Source organism: Girardinichthys multiradiatus, chromosome 2, assembly GCF_021462225.1.
Source record: "Girardinichthys multiradiatus isolate DD_20200921_A chromosome 2, DD_fGirMul_XY1, whole genome shotgun sequence".
NCBI lineage: Eukaryota > Metazoa > Chordata > Actinopteri > Cyprinodontiformes > Goodeidae > Girardinichthys > Girardinichthys multiradiatus.
The window spans coordinates 17,939,619-17,966,043 of record NC_061795.1 but is presented as its reverse complement, the minus strand read 5'-3'; the positions used below and the strand labels follow the sequence as shown (position 1 = coordinate 17,966,043).

The following is a 26,425-nucleotide window of genomic DNA, read 5'->3' as shown; positions in this document are numbered from 1 at the left end:
TTTGCAAGTAAACTGCTTGTTTGGTGTTCCACATCCTGAACACTTATTATTGCACGGATTATTTCCAATCCTGCCTGTCCAGCAGCTTCCAAATTCAAACAAACAAAAAGAACATTAGGTATTCAGAGGTCTTCCAGAACAGCAGCTGCAGGCGAAGAGACCTTTCCTTTAAGAGCAGTATTCCATCAATAAATCTAATAAGGGGGTTCGGAGCTGGGAGATAAACACAATTTCTGCCTCAAAGGTCATGAGTTACATTTGTTCTGAGTGGATGGATCTTTGCCAGCTGAAAACAACAACAATGGCTTCTTGTGCTCTCGTCTAATGCTGCAGCTCTCTCAGCTCATTACCGCGTGTGCGAACCCTACTCGGACCACAAAGGGCGGTACCACTTTGGATTTCACTGCCCGCGCCTCTCAGACAACAAGACCTACATGTTCTGCTGTCACCACAACAACACGGCCTTCAAGTACTGCTGCAATGACACAGAGTTCCAGATGGTCATGCAGGTCAACCTCACCACCACCTCAGATGGTTATGCACACAAGTGAGTACACATTAAACCTCTCATTTGCCTGTTTTTTTTTCTTTTTTAGCTTTTTATTAATTCATGGGTTTAATCAGGGTAAAATATTAAAATAAACGCCTCGTATCATTTAAATCATCGGCAACACACGGGGTGCAGAAAAAAAAAAAAAAAAAAACACCGTAAACTGTCTCTTCTTTGCAGTGTGACATTGTTAACTCCGCATGGAGTATCCAGATGCTGTTCTGCTATCGTTCTTTTATTGTTTGGCTTGCTATTGTCATGTTCTTACTGGTTACAGCACACAAATGAACGCTAAAATAACAGCACTTTAACTGAGACAATGTTCATAAATCTGAAATATGCAGCATGTCAGCTCAGTAAGGCTTTTGCCAAGCAGAGGGGTCTTCAAATACCAAATTTTAAGTTATTTTGCCAACCCAGTCCTAAGTCAGATATAGGCTGCTCCAGGCCTTGGCAGATTTAACACCACAGGGTTATAATTGTGAGTTTAAAGCAGTATACTGAGCAGAGCTGGCCAATCAGCATCCACCACACCATGAAGGTGGATGTTGGATGATTTCAAGCATGATTGTTTACATGTTGAGCATTCAAGGACCCTAGTTTAACAGCTTACGTTCAAGCCAAAATTAAATTGAAAATACCACATAAGGTTTTTCCGTGTCTCTTACTTTATTTGTTTCACATTATTTGTTAAATAAACAGCAGTAAATCAATTTTAACACCATATTCATTTCCCTGACTTACTGCAAACCATTTCAATGCAGACTCAGTAGAGCTTCAAAGAAGACATCCGTTGGTTGTTTTTGCAAGCAAACAGACGAAAAATGTTAATTAAATGGTGGGTTAATTTGTAGTAACAGTGCGTAGAATATGTGACTCCAGCACAGACACAAAGACCAGAAATGATTAAACTAGCAGCACTAGTTAACTAAAAGTTAACTAAAAGTTAACATAACTCTCTAACAATAAAGATTTTCTTCTGTTTGAGTGTCGTTAGTTCATGTATCAATTCTTTTAAAATTCTAAATAAATCAAACTTTTATCAAACACTGTACTGAATGTTGCCAGTTTTTTATTGAGTGTAGTACTAGCTTCTGATAGCTTCTTACTGGGCAAAATGCAAATGATACTCAGTGAACGAACCCATTCTCTGTTGACATATCATTATGTCCACCCACTAACAATGCAGTTATTTAACTAACAATGCAGTTATTTAACCCCCTTGCATTTCTTATTTTATCTTGTTAAAGAGGTCCAGTGAAGCCTGATCAGGTCGCTGTACACCTCGTTTAAAATGGCATTCTGTGCAGAACGATGAGAATCTTTCTAGTCTCTTCTCTAATAAAGCAGACTGGATCACCATGGATCTAATGTTTTATTAAAATCGATTGTGCCCCAACACCATCAACTCAGCTTTTGGGTAACAAAAAGAAAACATAACCCTGCTGTTTTTTATTTTACCGTGTCACAGCCACATCTTAGGAAAATATGTGTCAGACCAAATAAGCAAACCCTTTTAAGGTATGAACGCACAAACATGTAGTGGCAGCAGTAATTTATTTATTCATTTTCCTGGCCAGTTTTATCTTGTTTATGGTCACAGGGAGGCTTAGCTCAACCCAGCTGTTACTAAGCAAGAGGCCGGGTATAATAACAGTAAACTGACAGCACTAGTCTATAAAACACCAAATACCCAACTAAAGTTATTTTTTTTATTTTTAATGACAGTTTGCTCCAAACAACATTACAATCTACAATTTGTACCTTTGCAGGTTTTTGTGTGAAATGAAACTGTCTGCCACGGGACATTTTACACCAATTTTTTTTCACTTTAAACCTGTTTCGACAATCAGAGGTTTAAAGTAATTTTCTATAATCCACCCATAGTCTACTGTAGGGATATGTAGTTTTATGACTTCAAAATTAACAGAAAAAGGGTGCAATACAATTTTCTGAAAATAATATATATATAAAAATTATAAGTAACATTTAAGCATTTTTATGACCACGTATCTCCAGTAATCAAAGTAATTAAGTTCAAATAAAAAAAGTGACATGCAATGGTGTAAGCACTTGAGAACCAAATGGTTTGTTTATGGATACAAAATGGTTGTAGAAAGGAACCAAATGGGAAACCACCGGATCGTGCCCCATTTTTATAAACAAGAGAAGTTAATAACAAGTGACTTTCTGGTTATATAAATGAAAATAAATGAGCATGCAGAGAAGTGAATGGACCCAGGGCCTTCTGAAACACAAACACAGGGCCAGCTAAAGGTATAAGCAAACTTTGCATCTGATTAGGCAACCCATTTGCCCTGGGGGGCCCTAAGAGAACCTTAATTCACACAGTACATATTGATAAATGTACCAGCTGCGCACAGACTAAGGAGAAACTTCCAAGTCATATTGTAATAAATTATTATGTTTGTGCCTAAGCTTAAAAAACATGTTATCCACACTTCAACTGGTTGTAAATATATCAGCAAGTAATGGTATTTTTTTCTGCTGTTTCATGCACAAAATAAGGTAAATGATGATGTGGTGGATGGTGGGCTTAACGGGTGGTTGGCCCTAAATGAAATTTTGCTCAGGGCCTCATTCAACATTGGGCTGGCTTTGTGGGAAAAATAACACTGGCACATTCAGTTAAAAAGGAAAAATCAGTTGACGAGATGATTCAGTAACTCTCCACCAGCAGCCATGTTGGAACAAACTAACATTTCCTGAACTTGTAGGAAAAAAAAGGTTTTAATCCACAACATTTACAAGGGGCTGGCTTTCTTCTTCACTATCCCACTCATTGACACTGTTTGCCTTTTGCTGAAGAGGTTCATTGACATTGATCTACACCCACAGAGGCATTGAAAACCATAAAAATGAAGAACTGACTCTTGAAGCACTTGTGATAGGCCCACCTGCCTGTAACACTGCTGCTTTAGGTGTTAATTGCTCTGGTATATCAACTTTTTCTACGGTATTGTAGTTTTTATCAATATACAGTTGTAGGAAGGAAAGGTTTGTGACATGTTTTTAAAAGTATACAGCACAGATTAGTGGTAAAATGTAAGTGGAGGATTGGCTTATTGCTGGCAGGCAGAGGGGATTTAACAACAGAAAAAAAGGTGGGGAGGTTTAGGTGACAAAACCACAGCTCTTTGTACTAATGCCCTCCCAGCTTGCATCTGCCTCAGACGGTTCACGCTGCCCCCCCAGCAGGCCGTGATATTTCATTTTTAGTATTGGAAACCCTGTTCTTTCATCTTGGCTCAAAAGGTGATGGGCCTGCGGGTTTTATATTTACCACTGGCAAAGCAAAAAAAAAAAAAGTGGCCACATCTCTGCTGTCTCCTCACACCGCATGGTGGAAATGTTATTATATATTTGAGATTTACCACTGCAGATGTTAAAAGCCGAAGGGCTTCTGACCTTTGAAGGAGTAAAAAAAAAAAAATTATTCAATGTTATTCAAAAGGAGGTGAAAGGAAATGTAGCTAGAAAAATATCCAATCCCGTTTTTTTTTTTTTTTACATTTCTGTCATATTAAAATGACAACTTTTCAACTATCTCTGCAGCTCCTCCAAAGTTACTATGGGCCCCTTAGCTGCTTTGAAATGAAATACATTTCTTTGATGTTGTAACATAGCAAAAAGTGGAAAAGCTTAAGGAGCATAAAATACTTCTGCAAGGCAAATGGAGGATTCACATTAAAATAAATTCCAGGGCAGGCAGAAGTTTTGATAGCTGATGAACTGCAACAGCTTTCATCCTCAGAGGAAAAGTTGTTTATATATTTAATAACAAGTATATGATGTCTTCTCAGCAATATGCAAATTTTCTTCCTAAACAAATATGGCACTAATTCCCGCTAACACATCCCAAAAGATTTATTGTCGGGAGGTAGGGAAATTCAGGTAAGCATGCATTGTTGCAGATCTGAGTGCAGCAACGGCATTCATCTACACTAATGCACCTCTGAGCAGCTCAAATGTTACGCACTTCAGATAAATATTCATAGGGTATACTGAAATTTCACAACATAATAGGATTCACTTGGTTTACCAAAACTAGAAGCACTTTCACATCACTGTTCATAAAGCCTTTAATCAGTGCAGTAACTGTAACTGGACAGTGAGGCAAATTAAATTTGTTTTCTTCCAAATAAATCTGTATTTTGAAGTAGTATTGTGTCAGTTTTTTTTTTTTATCCATTTGTGGGATATTCTCCAAATAAATGCCCTCAGTGCCAACTCAACCAGAAATGTTACACCCAGAGATCATTTAATGTCCCTGTTTGCTCAAAGGTCTGGTCTCAGACATCTCAGGAAGCTTTTTATTCCTGAAACAATATCTGTTTGTGTTCCTTGTTATACTTGTTATACTTTATGCTGGTAGACTAAAGCAGAGTTCAAATGTGACCCACATAAATGCAGCTGGATCATGTAATGTGCAAAGAAAATGTATGAGAGGTGAAAAGTAAGAGCAGATATTTTTCTGAGAAAATGTGTCTGAGCCAGAATGAGGGGAATTAAAAAGTCTCTGGTGCTAATTAAATTCTTTGTCCAATTTTGCAGCCGAATTTAGGAAACTGCAAAGAGAACAGATGGAGGTTTTTAATATATTTTTTTTAACAGTTTTTTTATCAAGGGAGAACTGGATGAACAATTTGGTCTTCCCAAGTGAAAAGCATACATTCACACCTGGCAGCACCAGAGTAGCCTTTGGGATTTAGTAGCTTAGCTTTAGAATATCAGAGTGAAAGCTCTCCACATGTAAAGACTGTTAATCATCATCTTTTCCAGATAAAACTGTATTCATGCTCCTCGTCTGTCTCTTGCTTCAGTAATTACACAGCCCTGGTTGGCGTGTGGATCTATGGCTTCTTCGTCATGGTGCTGCTGGCCCTGGACTTCCTCTACTACTCAGCCATAAACTACGAGCTGTGCCGGATCTACCTTGAGAAGTGGGGTCTGGGCGGACACTGGCTGAAGAAAGCTAGGAATCAGTGGCACAGGTCCATGCCCGAGGACAGCGAGGTCCACGCTCAAGCCCAGCCCATGGTCCCCAGCCACCACCAGCCCAGACACAGCCTTCGAGGAGAGAGCCACAGCCCGACGCTCCTGCCCTACAACACATCCACTGCATGGTGAGTTGGCATCTCTCAACACAGCACATACCAAGTAAAGGCATGTGTAGCTAAATAATGCAATATATAGAATTAGAGATGTACTGATTAGAGATTTGCAGCTGATTTCAAATCTTAAAAAAATTTAAAGCTCTGATTCCAGCTCTGATTTCCAAGTTCATGTTCTGCTGCATAACCAGCTGCAGGACATTATTCTTCAGGATGTTTGGGTAGAGACCAGTATTTATGGTTTCATCAATTATGACAGATTGTCCAGGTCCTGAAGCAGAAAAGCAGACCCAAAACAAATCACTACCACCATGTCTCACTGTCTGTATAATATCCTTTTCTTGAAATGCTCTGCTATTTTTACTCTAGATGTAACAGGACACTCTCCGTCCAAAACGTTGCACTTGTTAATCCACAGAATATTTTCTGGGAGATCATCAAGATGTTTGTCAGCAAAATTGATAGACGTCTATGATTTTCTTTGTTCTGTTCTTGAATATATTTGGACCGAGTCATCATGCGTTGCCTTTTGAGATCTTTTAGCCTACTTCTTGTCAGATAGGTTCTATTCAAGCACTTTTTACTGGCCTGACTTTAATTAGACCTTTGTGTGGATAGTGATATTGAACCCAGCTGTCCCAAAGAAAACTAGAAAATACCTAAGTAAAAGTAGTTGCAACATATATTCTTCATATATATATTTTTTTGCACATCTTACAACATAAAAGTATGTCGAACTCAATAATTTAGGTTATTGTAGTTGTATAGGATCCTTATGGAGCCTTCCTGTGGTGAAAGGGGTTTGATTATTTATATTAGGAGCAGAGGCGACATCACACCATGTGTGAGAGATAGGAGTCGCTGTGATGCAAGTTTGGAGTAAACCAGGATTTTTTGTTTTGTCGACATCACCACAGACATGACATTTTAAAGTGCCTGTAGCATGTTATAGTTTAGCACAATTAACCTTACTGTGAAACTTTAATTTGATTCAGTTCAGTTATAAAATACTGCATTTTTAAATGTAGTTGTAACTCATATTATGCCCCAGATGCTGCTACCCCAAAGGATGATGGCAGAAGAGAAGAGAAAAATTGTTTGTGTGTATTCATGTTGACTCATTAGACACTTACCTCAACTCCAGTATTTCCAAAAGAGGGTCAAAATATTCCAAATAAGACTGAAAGTTAAAAAGAATAAAATTGACCATCTTTGCTACAACATGTTCAGGTTTTCTGTTATCTTGCTCTCTGTCAGAACAGGTTTTCTTCTGTGGATATATTGAAAATATATTTTTCATTCTAGTAGCTTCTGACAAACTTTCTATTTAACTTTTTTTTTTTAAATCACACTGGAATTGAAAATGGCCATCTTTCAGTTTCCTTTTTTGCACAAATGTTGTTACTTTTTTCTAGTCTGGTTCCTGACTGTTTTCTGTGGAACGTTTTGGTTAGCTAAATCTTTTTGGACATAAAAAGACCCAAAAACTGGGTGGAACCAGTGATGTTTCTACACATACCAGACAGCTCAGCAAAAAACATTTTAACTTTTAACAAACATATTTCTTCCAAGTGTTTTAGTTTAGTTTGTGAAAAATGCCAAAGATAACAATTTAAATGAATTAAATGTTATTTAGTAATTCCCATTGTAATGTTGCCAGATATCTTGGTATACACTATATATGGTATACATTACAGACGACCAGCTAAACAATGATGATCAGTATTTTTTTAATTTTGCTTAAACACGCACAGACTGCCCTGTATGCTGCTCTTGTCAGGCGCAAAGACATACATAAAAAATCCATGTAAAAGCATACAATACCCAAACATCCAACATCTGCAGGCCTTTTTACCATCGCAAGGCATCTGGTTAATGTCACCCAGCAGTTCACAGCAGCAAGATACTCACCAGTGTGAGCTTAAGAGCAATAGACTGATTTTGTATCCAATAAAACAAGCTATGCAGCCCTTCTTTAATAAACATAATAAATATAGTTACTATCCTTGGATATTCCATCTGAGGTTATAGCATCTCAGTAGTAGCAGACTAAAAACTCCTGTTTTAACAGATAAATCAACAGAATTTCTAGTAAAGCTGTATGTTAAATACCCAGAGTATATACAGGTCTGTTAATATCTGTTTAATATTTGTTGCACTTAGACCATAGGTATATTACATAAACCTCTGTGGAGTACAACACAATGTGATTTGTTCTGCTCTGATAAGAATATTTCCAACACAGATACTGTTGCTATTTGGGAAAGGACAGTAAATGTAACAGATGCTTGGATACCAGTGGGGTGATTGGCTTCAGAAAGGTTGTTTGTCCCATTGTTCTGAAGCACATGTTTTTTGTATCCATTTTTCTGGTCTGTTTTTTTTGTAGTTTGTGCTTTATCATTTTAAAGGCAACATGGCGGACAATCCACAAGTCTAACAGCATAAATAAGAGCATTTTCAGAATACCTTCTGTGAAGTCAACAGGATGGAGGCTCAAGCATCAAACTCACCATTTAGTTGAATTATTTTTAAAGAGTAAACATGAAGATAAGATGATTGTACATAAACAATTAAAGGCAACGGGAGATAAAATCAACCATTCTTTTCCACATATTCCTGGAATACAAATTTCTGTTCTTCTGTCCTTGTAAATGTTTTCCTGCAGAGCATCTTGTCTTCTATTTACATAAAGCTGCACTCTAATTTTTATAATTTCCAGTTTGTGAATGTCTGTGGGTTTTAGTGTAATCATTAAGCTCCTGTTTTAATGGACAAGATAAAAAACTCTTTTGATTAGGACCTTTTGAAAAAATGTAACCTAAATGTGAGGATTCTGGATCACCTAAAATCTTTTTTTTTTTTGGAGGTGGGGGGGGGGCTGTTGGAAAATATCATCTTTTGTCCTTTCTGTGTATATTTTTATTGTATTGGAAAGCAGTCGCAAAAGATTCAAGGCGTGTTAGCCCAAATGTGATCGGAGTTAAGACAAACAAGATGATTTATGACGCCCAGAGTGAACTGTAGAACACTGGAGCTGTGGGAACTTCTCTTTTGCCAGACTTTCAAACTTTGATGATAAAGTTGCAGAATCGCAGAGTGCAGCTTGAACAAACATCCACTTTTGCACAGTCAATTTTTCATCCAGCTCTCTGTCTCAGACGCTGTGCACCCATATCTCTCTGACCAGAGTTCAGTCTCTACCTAGAGGTAGACATGTCTCTTGGGCCATGATAATTTAATGTTGCAAAGGTTTGACAAATGGCTTCGAGAAACAGTGTGGACTGTGTGGACCAGGAGATGGAGGAGCGGGGAGGCTGGAGAGGGAATCTGGAGACGGCTCTGCTGGTGGAAACGTGGTTAACTTAGACTCAACAAATCCATAGAGCTTCCTCATTAGACATGAAGTCTGTTCAGTATGATAGGACTCATCAATCCTAGACTGGCTAGGCTCCTCTCCAATGCCTGTATGCCAGTTTTAAGGCAGATTATGTTAAGGTTTGGAAATACAGCAAATTAGCAAATTAAAGGGGTCTAAAAATTTTAACAATGGTACCTTGCAAAAGTATTCATAACCCCTGAAGTTTGGTGATCTTTGTGTCAGTCCAATTCAGTGTGATCCGCCCAGTGTGTGTTAATGGCAAGAATTGATATGCTGAATAAAGAATGTGACAGAGGGTGTTTCAGTGTATTTGCCTTGAATCTCCCAGCCAGTTGGTTGCTCAAACCGCCTGTAATCACTACATCACACACTCAAGCCTTTTGTGTATAAGCTGGGCATAACAATGACAAAAAGTATCTCAACAGAACCTCTTCTTCCGCATGTATCCAGGTTCCCAAACATGGTTTTTGAAGAAATGCAACCATGACTTCTTATGGTTGTCTTTCAACAATGGTTTTCTACTTTCTTGTCTTCCATAAAGGCTAGTTGGTTTGCATGACTAATAGTGTTGACAGATTCTCTCAGCTAAGCTGTGCATCCCTGTTGCTCCTCCAGAGTTACCATGGCCTCTTGGCTGCTTAATGCTCTCCTTGCCTGGCCGGTCAGTTAAGGTGGGTGGTCATGTCTTGGTACGTTTGTGCTGTACTTATTTCAGTTTTGGGTGGTTGATGAAAATGCTCTGTTGTGAGTTGTGAAATGCTCTGTTAAAAACTTGGAACACTGTTTTATAACTTAATCTTGCCTTAAACGTTTCCACAGCTTTTTCCTTGACCTGTCTGATGTGGTCATTAGTGTATATGATGCTCTAAAGTTGTCTAACAATTATCAGAAGCCTTCACAGAACAGCTGGATTAATATTATATTTATGAAGTTGCACACAAGCGGACTGTAATTACCAGTTAGGTACCTTCTAAAGACAATTTAGGGGTTTCAGAATGAGGGAGGATCATGTAAACACTATGTTTAAAATTTTTATTTACAAAAAGATGTGAAAACCATCTTTACCATAATTGTGCACTACTTTATGTTGGTCTGCCAAATAAAATGCCAATAAAGTACATTAAAGTTTGTTGTTGTAATGTGATGGATCTGGAAAACTAAATGGAGCTAAATTCAGTCACAAGCAGTTTCTGGGATGAGATTAAAATAGCCTGTTTGCAGTTTCACACATTTAAGCAATTCTCTGAATGCCGATAATGCTCGCACTTCTTCTTAAAAGTGTTAAGTAACCAACATGGGTGATAGTGTGCCGCAGTGGATGATGCCCACGCAGTGCGTCACCAAGTTTTATTGTTTTGTTTTATTTGTGTCCCCACAAATAAAACAATAAAAACAACCCGGTCGCACAGAAACTTGGACATCTGGCACGGCTGGTTTTCAGCGCAGTCGAGAAATCCAGGCAGCAAGTCAAAGTATCCGCTGATTTCTGCACACGCATGGAGAAAGTGCAGCTTGGCATTCAGTAATGGTAATAGTGCTCTCCATTTTGCTATGTGAGCAAGCTGGTTTAGACTGCTGCAGATCTGCTGGGGGTTTCAGTGTAGGCGGCCTGAGAAAGTGTTATTCACTTTCTCATATATTCACTTCAGCTTGAGCAAACACAGAAAACTTAATTCTCCCTCTTCAGCAAATTATATTCAAGAGAAAAATATTGGTCCACCCGATGTTGTGGTTTATCTTCACTTTATTGGAACAATGCAGTGGTTCTTTGCAAACAGGAAATTGCCTGCAGATGGGTGGTTACTCACAGGGTAATAGGAGACCTAATGGAAACAACATCCGAGTTTCTGATTGATTTTTCTCTAATGCTTGTATCTGATTTTTCTTTCTGTATTAGCCCACAACATGGCCAGTGAAACCACTGTGCCCAACCCTTACAATCAGTGCAGCTAGTTTGATTAGTCTCTTCAAGTCTGGATGTCAGAAACCAAAGACTCTCAATACAGGCAGTGTAGGAGCTGGTGATGAAACTGTTTGGATATTTGGTCACATGGTTAATCAGCGGTCTATAAGGGCGGAACCTTTCTTTGTGAGGCAGGTGTTCCACCCGGAAGGGGAGAAACAGTTTTTGACCGCTGAAGTAAGATGCTGTCAACAGATGTAAGCGTGTGGAAATATGTTCGTCTTCAAGAAGAAACCGATGAGATGTAAACAAAATAAAAAGATGATCTGCATAATGAATAGTGTTAACTCGGACTTTAATTCATCCGACAAGACAACAATCAGCGCATCAACACTACTCCGATGAGTCACCTCAGTGGCTTAAAGCATTGGCTTGGCCTCTACAGGCAGTTTGTACCTCTCAGAATAGAAAGAAAAAGAAACTAAAGATAGAACATATTGAAATACTGTCAAATCACCAAGTTATAAACATATAGAAAGTTTTGCCTTTTTTAATGTCCTTGACCTTGTTTCACAAAAGAATCACAAACTTCAGTGTAAAATATTGTGGTCTTGCACAACAGATAAATACACAAGAGTGGAAATTGTGAAGTGGAAGGAAATTTATTCATGATATAAAACGTTTCTTTTCTAAATAACATTTTGTTAAATGTGGCATATTTATTTTCAGCCCACCTGTGTCAGTACTTTGTTGAAGCACCTTTTACAGGTGTGTCTCTTACAGCTTTGCTTATTTAGGGATTTATGCACACTATTCTTTGCAAAATAGCTCAAACTCAGTCAGATTGGATGGAGGATGTCTGTGAACAACAATTTTCAGATTCTCAATTGGGTCTAAGTCTTGCGTTTGACTAGACCAGTTTAACAAATGAATATGTTTTCATACAAAACATTTAATTGTAGTCTGGCTGTATGTTTTGGGATTTTAACCTGCTCAACTTCTGCCCTAGTCTCAAGTCTTCTACAGCCTCTAACATATATTCTTCCTGGGTTGCCTTGTGTTTAGCATCTTCCAGTCAACGTTGACCAGCTTCCCTGTCACTGCTGAAGGAGTCTTATGACCAGAGCACCTCATTCCGATGTTTGATGTGCCATATAGGGGGGCTTGTAGCAAACTATAAAAGGTGCTTCTTATGATTTTCTTTGGGATTTTCTTTTTCTCCGTTTGCCAGGTGGTGAACGTACAAGTGAACGTAATTTCCATCTGGTTTCTGAAAGCTAAAAGACTGTAGAGGAGCCTGCACCAAGAATGTTCTATACTTGATGAAAACCAGTCTTATGTTCCCTTTGTAGAGTACCCACTGTGACGTATTGCAAAAATTATCAGCTGCAGATATTTAAATCTAACTGGGTTTAGTTTATGCTACATAAAATATCTGAGGGGTGAGATAAGAAATATGAGGTTTCATTGCTCGTGTTTTGTGGCAGATTTATAAAGATGCCTGACTCATTATTGGTTCCATTAAAAATGAGCATCTGCCAGGACAGTCACAGAAAGAAAATGGAGAGAAATCAGATGTTGGGCAACATTAAATGACACCGCAGCACAATCAGCCTGAGCTCCATATTGAATCCATTGGCGACTGATAAGTCACTGTGGACTGAGAAGCAGCAGTATCCACCCACTCGATCTGGGCTATGTGCTAAGTGGGCCAGCTGAGCTGAGCCATGTGGAGACTGGTCTAAGTGAGATAGCATCTGTGGCCACATTCAGCGTGCACCTGACTCACCAAGGCATCGTAACACGGCTTCTTGCAGTCAAGTCCACTGTGACTCAGCGTTACCATCCGTGTGTAGTACATATGATCACCGTTGCCATTATTTTGTGGTGTTACATCACTTTAAGCTTTCCTAACACCTGCACTTCAACACCTGCTCTGCAGGAAATGACAATGAGCTACACCAGACTCGGACTCAGGAGGCTAAAACGTAATTTTCCCTCCATTTTTTCAGAGTGTGATCAAAGCCTTACTTTGTCTGCTGCACATTTACATCCATCTTTGAACCCACTGGTTGGTTTTCTGTGATAATAATGGAACAATGCATTATAATATTATCCCCAGCCTGTCTGTCTACAGAACAGCACGCCAAGACCTTGTCCAATTAATGCCGCACTCCATGTGGTGTGAGTTAATTAACATCATAGATGCTACAAAGGCAGACGGACACAGAGCTCTGTTGAAGAGAAAGACCCGGTGAGCAGGTTTAGGTCTTTGAAAATGTTACAATGAGTTTCAGGAGTAATGAAAACAAAGGGGATAGTTGAAATATTTTTTATTTTACTTTGGCCTGTACAGATTTGCTGCTCAATAAATTACAAATAATTAAAAACACAATTTGTGTCAGTAATTCAATTCAGTGAGTAAAACACAAATGCTGTATAGATTAATTACACACAGAGGGGTATATTTTTTATATCTGTTAATTTATATAACTATGGCTTCGAGCTAATGAAATCCCAAGTAATCAGAAAATTACATAAAAACTAAATAAAAATATTTTTTTTTATACTGAAATGTTATGGCATGGCCAGAGCCGGCCCTAGTCATTTTTGTTTCCTATAGGCGACATCATACTTTGCGTTTAGATCCAACTAAAATATGTTTAACAAAATGCCAACACATATGCAAAGATAAGGAGAAAATACATTTTGTATTTCACTAAATAGTTCCCCTCTCATGCAAAAGACTTCTCAATTTCTGATCATGGGTTGGAAGGAACAGGTTTGTCAGCAATAGTCTGAGCCATGCCAGTGGTTGATGATCCAAACATGTACCCATTGATGCCAACATGTGAGATGTTTTGGTTACACATCTGAAAGTGCGAATGACTGTTCAACGGCCTGAGCTGAGGAGTCAAAGCTGCACTGTAGGTGATAGACAGATGGAACCTGAGGCCACCGCCTCTGTTTAGTCTTAGTTTTTCATGTTTAATGTAGGTGGCTTCTTTCAGTCGTCTCTCAAACCACCTGCCCTTTTTGTACAAAATATGAAAATTTGAAAATCAAAGCCCCACAGTGGGGCGAAAGAGTGAAGAGGCTCAAAATGAGAGTTGCTTGAGGTTTGGAGTGACGTATCTACAGAAAGTGAATTTAGGTTTTTGCTTTATAAGCTACAATCATCAAAATGAACAGAAATAAAACTCTTAAAAGCATATCACTCGGTGTAAAATGAATCTATATAATATAGGAGTTTCAGGTTTCTGAATTAACTTTTAGATTATATGCTAATATTTTTATATTTAATGGATTGGAACTGTTTAAACTGAATTCCCATAAAAGTAAAACAGTTAAATCTCAGAAAAGCTTGTTGTTCCCAATGCAGCGTACGTGTGGCTCTGTTATTTTAAGCAGAAGAGATTGGTGGAAGGTTTGGTGAATGTGACTCATAGAACTGAGGTGGGCTCGGAATCCTGACGGGACTTCCAATATTCGTTTTTTTTTGTTCTCTGACTCTGAGCTAAATTTCAAACCGATACAATTTTTTTTCATTTAAAGAAATATGTTGACCATGAGGCTTAAAAAGTACTTGCTCTAAGCTTAGACAGTATCAGGCATAAAGTAAAAGCCTCTGTGTTGTTCAGTAGGAACCAAGTCGTCTCTGTATCGACTGTGGAATTAAATGATCCAGACCTGTGCCCTCTGAACTATAAAATGGCTTTAAGGGGACTAAAAAGCAGTGAGTTATCTCCTTGTTATATGCTTTTAGTCGGTTGGAAATTACCTTGACTCCTCATCCAAAAAGATCTCCTCTGCTTGTGTATGTTTAAAAGTCTTCCTAACTGTGAGGACTCTGGTTCTCTTGCATATAGCTGAGTTGTCATCATGCATTTTAAACATGGCCATTTAGTCATGCAGATAACTTTATAAACATGCATGAATTAATTTCCAGACTTTTCATAAAGCAGGCCTGTTAACTTATTAAACATTATGCTTCGAATTAGATATTTCTCTAAAATTGTTCCAGATTTGCTAAGGTACTCCACAATATGATACATTTATTAGATTTATTTGTAAAAAATAAAGTCCAACTGAATATTAATTAAGTATACATTATTATATTTCAAATTTAAAAGCAATAGTTTTTGCCATCTTTGACATGGGCACATTTGGCTTCAGTTACAGTAACCTTAAAAGTATGCAAACTCCCTAAGTGTTCTCACATTTTGCCACATTACAAAACCAAACTTTCATTTATTTAATTAGGATTATTTTGGCATTTCATCTGATGGGAAGAAGGAAAAATATACATTCTTCTGAAGATTTGTTACCAAAAAAATCTGAATGATGTGGCATGCATTTGTAATCATAGGTATTGAGTCAAAATTTCATACAACCACATTTTACTGGTGGGCTTTGGGTGGGCCATTGTCTCACATTAATATGCTTTAATCTAAACCATTCAACTGTATGTTTAGGGCGGGGGTCTCCAACTTTCATCATCAAGAGGCATTGTTCTGCGACTTTTAGATTCATTCCTACTCCAACACACCTTAACTAAGGGTTTTAGAAGCAATTTCCACCTGAAATTGCATACAGTTATAAGGTCTACATGCAAACATTTGGTACATGTGTAAAGGTAAGACATAAAAGAATATTTTCAAGTTAAAGCATTATTGCAATTGTTACTATGTCTGATTTATTTGTGATTAAACACAAACACACACATTAAACACACCACATACAGCTCACCCGTCTCCGAGCTTAACAGTGTAAATGACTGCATTATTTCTGCAGCATGTCAGCAGGTTCAACAGAGGCCTGTAGAACCTACTGATTGACTGAGCAATTAATCCAGGTTTGCTGGAACCAGGAGTATATGATCTAAAAGGTCCAGATTCATAGCTCCTGAGGACTGGAGTTGAAGACCCTTGGTTTAGGGTCATTGTCCTGTTGGAAGTTAAGCATTTACCTTACTATTGAGTCTTGATGTGTCCTCTGAATGGTTTGTGGCATATTGCAAATGGGAATTATTTCACCTCGCAATCATGCACAATTTTGAGTTGGTCTGTCATTTAAAACCTCAATAAATACATTGAAATTTGTGGTTGTAATGTGACAAAATGTAAAAAGTTCAAGAGGTATCAATACTTTTCCAAGATACTATGTCCACTGTCCAGCTGTGTTATGGTGGCCTCACAGGTACATCTCCACATCGGTTATGTTTTAGATTAAGAAGTACGGGTCCTAATGTTTGTCCCTTGAATGTAAGTTATATATTTCTGTTCTCCATCCAGATTAGATATTTGGTGCTGGAACTTCATACAGCAGTAAAAAACAGAAAGAGAGTACATTTTAGAACTCTTAATGCTCACCATCTTGTTCTAGAAAAAGATTAACACATACCACTTTGGAAATAGATTATTTTCCATAGGTTTAAATTTGTTTTGCCAACTGACTGGAAGGCATACAATGTCATGTTTGGTGAGGTTGTAGCAGGATCAAACTGCAGACAGGAACTCAGAAGCCGCCTGATAAATTCAAGGATTTATGAATGAAAATAAGGCAAACATTTTAGCAGGTGCGAGGATGATAGGACCAGAAGCATGGACATAGAACTGGGCAGTACAACAGAAGAACCCAGCAGGGGACAATGAGAAAACAGGAACCTATTTACTGAGGTAGGGGAGGAAAAATGACAGGCAAACCAGAAGAGCAATCAAAAGAGAGGTGGAACAGATGTGGCAGAGGGTATGCAGAGCAGCTGAAGGAGAGAGACCAATTAACACAGATGAGCTTAACAGAAAGAAGGGGAAATCAAGGGAATATGCTAAACATAAAATTAAAAGGTATAATTTCAAATGTCCAAAGAACAGAACTACAAAGAAACCTTGGGGAAATATTTAACAAGAAATAGGTGTGAATGTAAGAAGATCTCTAGGATTTAACACAAAATAATGAAGTAATAAGGAAAACACCTAACACAGAAAAATTAACTGAATTTGATCAAAACAAAATGATAAGAAATCCATACATGGGAAAATCAACACCCAAACACCTCCGGGTCGTGACTTAGAAAGGTTCATGTTAATGAAAAAAGCACCTATTGCCAAATCATTGTGTAGATATGTTTCATGATTTAGAAATACAACAAGATTTGATAGTTATCTGTGCTGTGATTTTACAGAACTAAATATATATATTTTTATCTGCACCCCTAACATAAGTAATTTGTTATTATTTTTGCATGTTGTGTAATCTAAAGATATGGTCAGCTTGCCAGCCCAAAGCTATGAAACATGAGGAATCACTGCAACCATAGAAAATCTTTAACTTGGGCAGATTTTAACCACATTATTCAATGAAATAAATTTGCATTTAAATTAGGTATGTAATTTGAAAATGTTAATTAAATGTTTTATCATCAGCCATCCCATATGATTACTTTAACTGATTAGTTATTCTGGGGAAGACTAGCTAGAGCAGCAACATGTAATCATCTTGTCAGCTGCTTTGGTGCATCTCTACAGCCAAATGCTTTGTTTTTGTGGAGAAAATTAAAACAGGGCTGTCCACCTTCACTTGTAGAGACAGCATTTTTGACCTGAGAAGACCTCAGGGTCAAAGGCAGCGGGTGGTGTTTATTCGTTGTTCTTTGTTGTAATGACAGTCTGAAAGCACACTAAAGGCAGAAACAAAATCATGTGGTTGTACAGGAGGGGATATAATTATTTCATCTCCTGCTGATTTTGTAGGTTTGCTCGTTTACAAAGAAATGATCATATTGTTTTTTTGTGGTAGCTTCATGTTAAGGTGGAGAGACAGAATATTATTTAAAAACAATCCAGAAATAAACATACAAGTAAGAAAAAATTATTTCTATGTCATTGAGTGAAATAAAATGTTGATCCGCAAGCAAAACAGACTTGGTACTAACTGTGGAAATGTTTCTTGGCAAGCACTTAACAGCTGCTTGGCAACTTGAAGCCTCAGCTCCCTCCTACAGATTCTTTGTTGGATTGAGGTTTGGAGACTGGCTCAGTCACTCCATAATGTTGATATTCCTCAGCCATTCCTTTGTTGGTGGAATGATTTGGGTAGGTTTCACTGCTGGAAGACCCACCCATGACCCAAGTAACTTGACAAACAGGTCAAATTCATATTCAAAAATACATAAATGATGTAATAACATAGACCAACACAAATTAAAAAACACATATTAAAGTTTTATCCTAGTTATAATACAGTGCAGTCAAATTGTGCTTATATTGCCACTTGTAAGACGTTATCTAAGTAAGTCCAACTAAGTATTTTACTTTGCATCACTCGCTCATCTTGAGCAAGAATGTGGTGACAGTGGAAAGAAGCGACTCCTTTTTACTGGAAGAAACTTTCAGCAGAACCCAGCTCAGTCTGAACACTCATCTGCTGCGGCCATCTGGGGTTTGAGAAGACAGAGCAGACAAAACAGAACAGAAACGCAAGTACTGGCCCATGAGTTCCGTGTGAAAGAAAAACAGAGTATACAGGGTTAATGGTAGCAGTAGCTCAATTGGTGGCTTCATCTAGGAGAGAAACGTAGTTAAACACACAGGTTCTGATCCAGTAGCAGTATCTATGGGACATAAATTAAATTCAATGGTCTGGAAATAGACAAGGTTACAACACAGAAAGACAGGGCAAAGTTTATCATCTGCAGAGAGAGAGAGAAAACATCAGATTTTGCCAGCAATCGCCCATCTAATGCCCCCATCTATCCAGGAAGGAGACCCGGCTAAACACCAGACCAGGTGTAGCTTCTATGGAGAATAAACAGAGAGAAAACATTAAATTAATGGCAGCACTAATTGCAATTAAGAAAAATACTTCCACCTTTGTGCTTGACTATGGGTACAGTGTTTTTTAGGTCATACTGTTCCTCCAAACATGGTGGGTAGAGCAGGTGCCAAGTCTTTTTTTCATTATTGACATGTTCACTATCAAACTTTAGATACACCTGTACATGTGCAATTGTGGGAAACGCAAGATTTTTATATGTTACAACATACAGTATTTTGTTACCAATGGTGTTCTTGGCAACTACGACTACAAACACCCTCAGATCCATAACATGCCTCTCCCAAGTTGCTGTGGGCCGATTCCTCACCTGGTCCATGATCTTACAATGCTCAGCGGAAAGTTGAGCCCCATGAGGCAAGATCTTTCACTTAGCTCCAAACCAAGGGTGATGGATAGTCATTTGATATTACTACTATTTCTAAATAATTTTAGCAACTGTGGTCACCTTCTCTTCAAGCTGCTTGAGGAAAATCTGCTATCTTGTACCTGATTTTCTTTGACCTTCTTTCACACAATAAACATGAACTGAGGTCAGGATTATTGAATCTTGTTGACTGACTGCTTGACCGATTGAGTTTTCTTTGACACATGAGCACATAACCAGTTAGTGGATGTCAGAATTCTTGCTTGTTTGTAAGAAATGAATCTTTTCTCATTAAGTAGGTTGTTAATAATTTCACCCTTTTGTCATTTTGTGTCAGTTTTGGTCATTTCATACCCAACTTTTTGGGTTACAGAATTGTGTGTTTTACAGCAGGACATCTCCTGGCTTAGTTCGTACCCATCAATGGGACATTTCCGATTTGCTTCGACAACCAAATGTAGGAATATGGTTAATGGGTCAAATATATATTTTTTACTAACAAGCCACATAATTGTTTTGGTTGGATGTTGCCTAGTTCATAAGACTCAACTGGCCCAAACACTGATCAGAACCACAGTTAAAATATTATAGTTATAGTTATAGTCAAGTCTTATTGTCAAGCACTTTTCAGCAACAAGACACTCAAACCGCTATACATGAGGAAAAACATTACAATCATACAGAAAATCAAACACAGAAAAACAAATCAAATGACATTAATCCTTGGGAGTTTACTGGTAAGAGCTGGTTCTTTCTAATAGAGGTAATTAGATCATTAAGTCCTCTGTAGTAAAGAATTCATCCTGTGCTAGAAGAAAAATAATAATATTAATCCTTGAAGTCGCTGTTATTAGGCAGTTGTGGTCCCATCATTTAATTAATAACAGTCATGGGCACTCACTGAAGTCTAAGTAGAGAGCTGGGTCACTGGTATAAAACTGTTTTAGTCCACACTTTCAAATACTAATAATGTTTGGCTTTCACTGGTATGAAATACAGTGCCTTGCGAAAGTACTCAGCCCCCTTGAACTGGTCAACCTCTTGCCGCATTTCAGGCTTGAAACATAAAGATTTAAAATTCAAATTTTTTGTGAAGAATCAACAAGTGGGACACAATCGTGAAGTGGAATGAAATTTATTGGATGTGTCAAACCTTTTTAATAAATAAAAAACTGAAAATGGGGCGTGTAATATTATTCGGCCCACTTGCGTTAATACTTTGTAGCACCACCCTTTGTTGCAATTACAGCTGCAAGTCACTTGAGGTATGTCTCTATCAGTTTTGCACATCGAGGGACTGAAATTCTTGCCCATTCTTCCTTGCAAAACAGCTCGAGCTCAGTGAGGTTGGATGGAGAGCGTTCGTGAACAGTGGTCTTCAGCTCTTTCCACAGATTCTCGATTGGATTCAGGTCTGGACTTTGACTTGGCCATTCCAACACCTGGATACGTTTATTTGTGAACCATTACATTGTAGATTTGGCTTTATGTTTTGGATCAATGTCTTGTTAGAAGATAAATTTCCGTCCCAGTCTCAGGTCTCTTGCAGACTCCAACAGGTTTTCTTACAGAATGGTCCTGTATTTGGCCCCATCCATCTTCCCATCAATTTTGACCATCTTCCCTGTCCCTGCTGATGAAAAGTAGACCCAAAACATGATGCTGCCACCACCATGTTTGACAGTGGGGATGGTGTGTTCAGGGTGATAAGCTGTGTTGCTTTTACGCCAAACATATCGTTTTGCATTGTGGCCAAACAGTTCGATTTTGCTTTCATCTGACCAGAGCACCTTCTTCCACATGTTTGGTGTGTCTCCCAGGTGGCTTGTGGCAAACTTTAAACGAGACATTTTATGGATATCTTTGAGAAATGGCTTTCTTCTTGCCACTCTTCCATAAAGGCCAGATTTGTGCAGTGTACGACTGATTGTTGTCCTATGGACAGACTCTCCCACCTCAGCTGTAGATCTCTGCAGTTCATCCAGAGTGATCATGGTCCTCTTGGCCGCATCTCCGATCAGTCTTCTCCTTGTTCGTGATGAAAGTTTAGAGAGACGGCCAGGTCTTGGTAGATTTGCAGTGGTCTGGTACTCCTTCCATTTCAATATGATTGTTTGCACAGTGCTCCTTGGGATGTTTAAAGCTTGGGAAATCGTTTTGTATCCAAATCCTGCATTAAACTTCTCCACAACAGTATCTCGGGCCTGCCTGGTGTGTTCCTTGGTCTTCATGATGCTCTCTGCGCTTTGAACAGAACGCTGAGACTATCACAGAGCAGGAGCATTTATACGGAGACTTGATTACACACAGGTGGATTCTATTTATCATCATCAGTCATTTGGGACAACATTGGATCATTCAGAGATCCTCACTGAACCTCTGGAGTGAGTTTGCTGCACTGAAAGTAAAGGGGCTGAATAATATTGCACGCCCTAATTTTCAGTTTTTTATTTGTTAAAAACGTTTGACACATCCAATAAATTTCATTCCACTTCACGATTGCGTCCCACTTGTTCTTGATTCTTCACAAAAAATTTGGATTTTATATCTTTATGTTTGAAGCCTGAAATGTGGCAAGAGGTTGACCAGTTCAAGGGGGCCAAGTACTTTCGCAAGGCACTGTAGTTGTAATACAATCCTTCTAAGAAATCTAAAAATCTATGAAGCCACATTTAGGTAAAAAGAAGATACAAAGAAAGACTACATTAGGTAAGATGGGGAACAAACATAATATTTCACACTTTATCCTTAGCAAGATACAGTTTGAGATATGAAAATAAAACAGCACAATTAAGCAACACATATACGAGACAACATATTGCAGGGATAAGGTAAAGGCTGTATGTCAGGGGTGGGAAACTTTATATGAGCATGTGCGTGTGTGCAAGTGAGTTTGTGCAAGTAAGTCCATGAAGCACTGTCACAGAGGCCGTTGTCCTTGATGGTACGATGGAAGATTCATCAACCGGCCACACAGTTCTGAGCAGGTCCACAGATGTCCTCAGGGAAGGGAGGGGGCAGAGGGAGCAGCGCGTCATGTTTACATAACTTCCAGGAAAAGTTGAACATAATCAGCCATCAAGGCCGTGCAGGGGAGCCAGATTCAGAAAAACAACAATTATTTGGGTCAGGCTGACTCTTAATTTTCCGTCAGCCTTGAGAGTCTCACTGGTGCTTCTCAATGGTGAATCCAAACAGCCAAATTCCTGGTCTTTCACCAGATCCAAGCAAACAACCTCTCCAAGATTTATTCCATTTCAGCTCTGCAGATCCCTTCACATTACAAGCTTCGCATCCTCCTCTCCTGCTCACAGCCAAACAGACATTCCATCTTCCTTTGACCCACAGGATCCACAGCTGTCCAGTAACACCTCACATTTTTTATCTTCCACCTCAGCCCTAGACCCTTCTGCTTCTACATGTTTGCCTTCAACCATATCAGAAGATGCCGATGCTTCCTTTGCTTCCCCCTTCCACCTGTGTGTCTCAAGAAGTCAGGTGAAGAGACAACTGGAGAGACTGAATAGGAATAAGGCTGCAGGTCCAGATCATGTCAGCCCTAGAGTCCTGAAGGCCTGTGCAGAGCAGCTCTGTGGGATTCTGTAGCACCTCTTCAACCTTAGCCTGGCCCAGAAGAAGGTTCCGGTGTTGTGGAAGACCTCCTGTCTTGTTCCGGTACCAAAGAAAACTCACCCATCAGTCCTCAATGACTATAGACCTGTTGCCCTGACATCTCACATCATGAAGGTCCTAGAGAGACTCCTGTTGGCCCACCTGAGTAAGCAAACAGTAAACCATCAGGACCCCCTTCAGTTTGCTTATTGCTGTGGAGTTGGAGTTGAAGATGCCATCATACACCTGCTTCAACAAACCCACTGTCATCTGGACAAAGCCAGTAGCACTGTGAGGATCATGTTCTTTGATTTCTCCAGTGCATTTAATACAATCCAATCTGATTTCCTTTGTCAGAAACTCCAGAAGACTCAGGTGGAGGCCTCAACAATCTCCTGGATCAAAGACTACCTGACAAACAGACCACAGTTTGTGAGACTGAAGGGTTGTGTGTCTAACCAGGTAGTCAGCAGCACAGGAGCACCACAGGGGACTGTACTCTCACCATTCCTTTTCACTCTGTATACCTCAGACTTCCAGTACAAGACAGACTCCTGTCATCTGCAGAAATACTCGGATGATTCTGCAGTCGTGGGGTGGATCAGAGACGGACAAGAAGCTGAGTACAGGAAGGTGGTGGACCGCTTTGTGGCATGGTGTGGAAACAATCATCTCATTTTGAACGTGACTAAAACAAAGGATTGTAGATTTTAAGAGAAACAGGAATAAGTCAAAAACTATTTCTATCATGGGAGAAGAAGTGGAGGTGGTGGAGGAGTATAAATACCTCGGTGTTCACCTGGACAACAGACTAGAGTGGAGATGCAACTGTGAAGCTATCTACAAGAAGGGACCGAGCAGACTGTACTTCTTGAGGAAGCTTAGGTCCTTTGGTGTTTGCAGCAAGATGCTGCATATCTTCTATAAGTATGTTGTGGAGAGTGTGATCTCTTCTACCATCATCTGCTGGGGAAGCAGCATCAGAGCCAGGGACTTAAAAAAGCTCAACAAGCTGATAAAAAAGGCTGGCTCTGTTCTGGGGACTCCTCTGGAACCTCTGGAGATCATTGTGGAAAGACGGATTCTTCATAAAACGAAGAACATTATGGAGAACCCTGAGCATCCTCTTCATGGGACTGTCCTACAACAACAGAGTGTCTTCAGTCAGAGGCTTCTTCAGATCTGCTGTAAGACGGAGCACTACAGGAGATCCTTCCTGCCCACAGCCATCAGCATCTACAACGGCTCTTTGAGGAAACCTTCATAACATGAACTATAACAACATTTAATTTCCCTTTGGGATTAATAAAGTATTTTTGAATTTGAATTGAATTGAATGAGCCGGGCAGCCTTGCAATGGTCAGAACTCCTGCCGATATTTGCCAATTTCACGATATGCCAGGTAACAAACTCCAAAAAGCAGATATCCTGCTATCAGAAATCCAATTATGTACACATCTTCCACATCCTCAACTGACATCATTGTCAGACACACAATCCTCCACTTCTTCCAGGAGTCCATTGTGTATCCAGAGAAAAAGGCCACGTCTGGACAAGAGGGCTCTCCCTTACCCTGTCTTCCCGTCAAGAAAATTTGATCAATTGCGTTGAGAGACCACCTGACCAGATCCATAATTCACAATTCGGGAGACATGTAAAGAGAGGCTCAGAAAGCAGAAGCAGGGCAGACATTAAAGGGTGCGGGAGACAGGAGAAAAGCATCCTCCTCCACGGAGAGCAGACACAAAGGATAATTATATTATATAATTTTATATAGTATAATTATATTAAATTATATTAGAGATGTGAGCATTTTCATGATTAATGAAAATATATAAACAAAATAAAAATAAACTTATACACTATAGTTTAATTACTTTAGTATAAAATGGTTTGCTTATGGGCAGGAAATGGATGTAGGAAGGGACATAATAGCAATACATAGGCACGAACTAGTGGTACGAATTGGTTATGGTGCAAATTGACCTGGAACATTTTCAGTGACCTACAAATAAATTAAACTTTTTGTGCAATGTGTTTTTTCTTGATTTTTGTCTGATATTTTGTCTCTTCACATTACAATATAACAATTGTAAGCGGCAAGCAAGTTATAAACCGTTCATTTTTTGCATGCGAGCAAACTCCTTTATCCAAACAATTATTTCCCACACTGTATCATAAATTTAACTCTGAGATTAATTCTGTCAGTTTTTTCCTTATTGTTCTTTCCTTTTTGGACAGAATGCTGCTGCAAATGGACAAACTGGAGAGTAGCAACACCTGGTTTCCTACAGTACACAGGAGATGTCCCAGAATCCCTCCTGTGTGGACTGCAGATACATCACCTATATTGGCCTGGTCATACTGTAGTAGTTTGTAGTGACTACTGCCCCTACGTAATGAGCACAAACACCCAAGGACTGACAGAAGCAGTTGTTATAGAATGAGATGATCAAAGAGGACTTTTCTGCTGCAGCCTCAGCAGTGGAGAGACAGATATGTTTTACTGCTCAAAGGGTTTTTAGCTATCCTTGAAAACATCTGGCACAGCCTGCAGCGTCCCCAACAAACCCAGGATGAACTGGAACCCGAACCCTGCCAGTCTACAGAAACAGCTCCTCTTTCTACAGTAGATATGAAGTGTTTATCACACCACTGTGTCACTTTGTGTTCAGTAGCAGTTAGACACAGTTGTGGATTATCTATTTGGTGAATTATTTATGTGAACTAGTAGGAGAATTTATATGAGTGGCTAACTTTCTTGAACATATAACAGCTTAGGTTGATGCTGAGCATCTCACTTAGAATGTTTTTGTTAAAACCAGACAAACATGTCCTCAGTCATGCTGAAAAACAGCATCTTGTAAGAAAATGTTTAACTCTCCTTTCTGCGGAACAAGGGATTTCTCTCTACAGTGTCTGACAACCACACAGTTTATCCTCAGATGGCTCATAATCTTGACATGAAGTCATCCAGAGGTTCTGTCTTTTCATCCAGAACATTATTGAGGATCATGGATGCCTTTGCAGCAGCAGGAAGCTTTATGCCAAGTTAAACACATCCACAATCTTTGGTGACAGGCCTTCAGACCAACAATGAACCCAGGCCGTTACATTTTAGGTCTAAAGCTGTACGGCAGCTTCATTAGCAATATGATGCAAACAATTATCTACAGGTCCTTCTCAAAATATTAGCATATTGTGATAAAGTTCATTATTTTCCATAATGTCATGATGAAAATTTAACATTCATATATTTTAGATTCATTGCATACTAACTGAAATATTTCAGGTCTTTTATTGTCTTAATACGGATGATTTTGGCATACAGCTCATGAAAACCCAAAATTCCTATCTCACAAAATTAGCATATCATTAAAAGGGTCTCTAAACGAGCTATGAACCTAATCATCTGAATCAACGAGTTAACTCTAAACACCTGCAAAATATTCCTGAGGCCTTTAAAACTCCCAGCCTGGTTCATCACTCAAAACCCCAATCATGGGTAAGACTGCCGACCTGACTGCTGTCCAGAAGGCCACTATTGACACCCTCAAGCAAGAGGGTAAGACACAGAAATAAATTTCTGAACGAATAGGCTGTTCCCAGAATGCTGTATCAAGGCACCTCAGTGGGAAGTCTG

General features: G+C 39.0%; 1 protein-coding gene across 2 annotated transcripts in view; it reads left to right on the top strand.

The window, feature by feature from the left end:
* shisal1b (shisa like 1b) overlaps positions 1 to 26,069 on the top strand; it is a 53,733-nt gene extending 27,664 nt beyond the window's left edge. Inside the window, exons 3-5 of one of the 2 annotated variants that reach the window (XM_047348887.1) lie at positions 334 to 547; positions 5,395 to 5,697; positions 25,024 to 26,069. In XM_047348887.1, the coding sequence (XP_047204843.1) occupies positions 334 to 547; positions 5,395 to 5,697; position 25,024 (518 nt within the window). In that variant the 3' untranslated portion in view covers positions 25,025 to 26,069. Of the gene's footprint in view, positions 1 to 333; positions 548 to 5,394; positions 5,702 to 25,023 lie in introns of those variants that run through there. The other variant, XM_047348878.1, reaches the window with a different exon arrangement.
* The last annotated feature ends 356 nt before the right edge of the window (positions 26,070 to 26,425 follow it).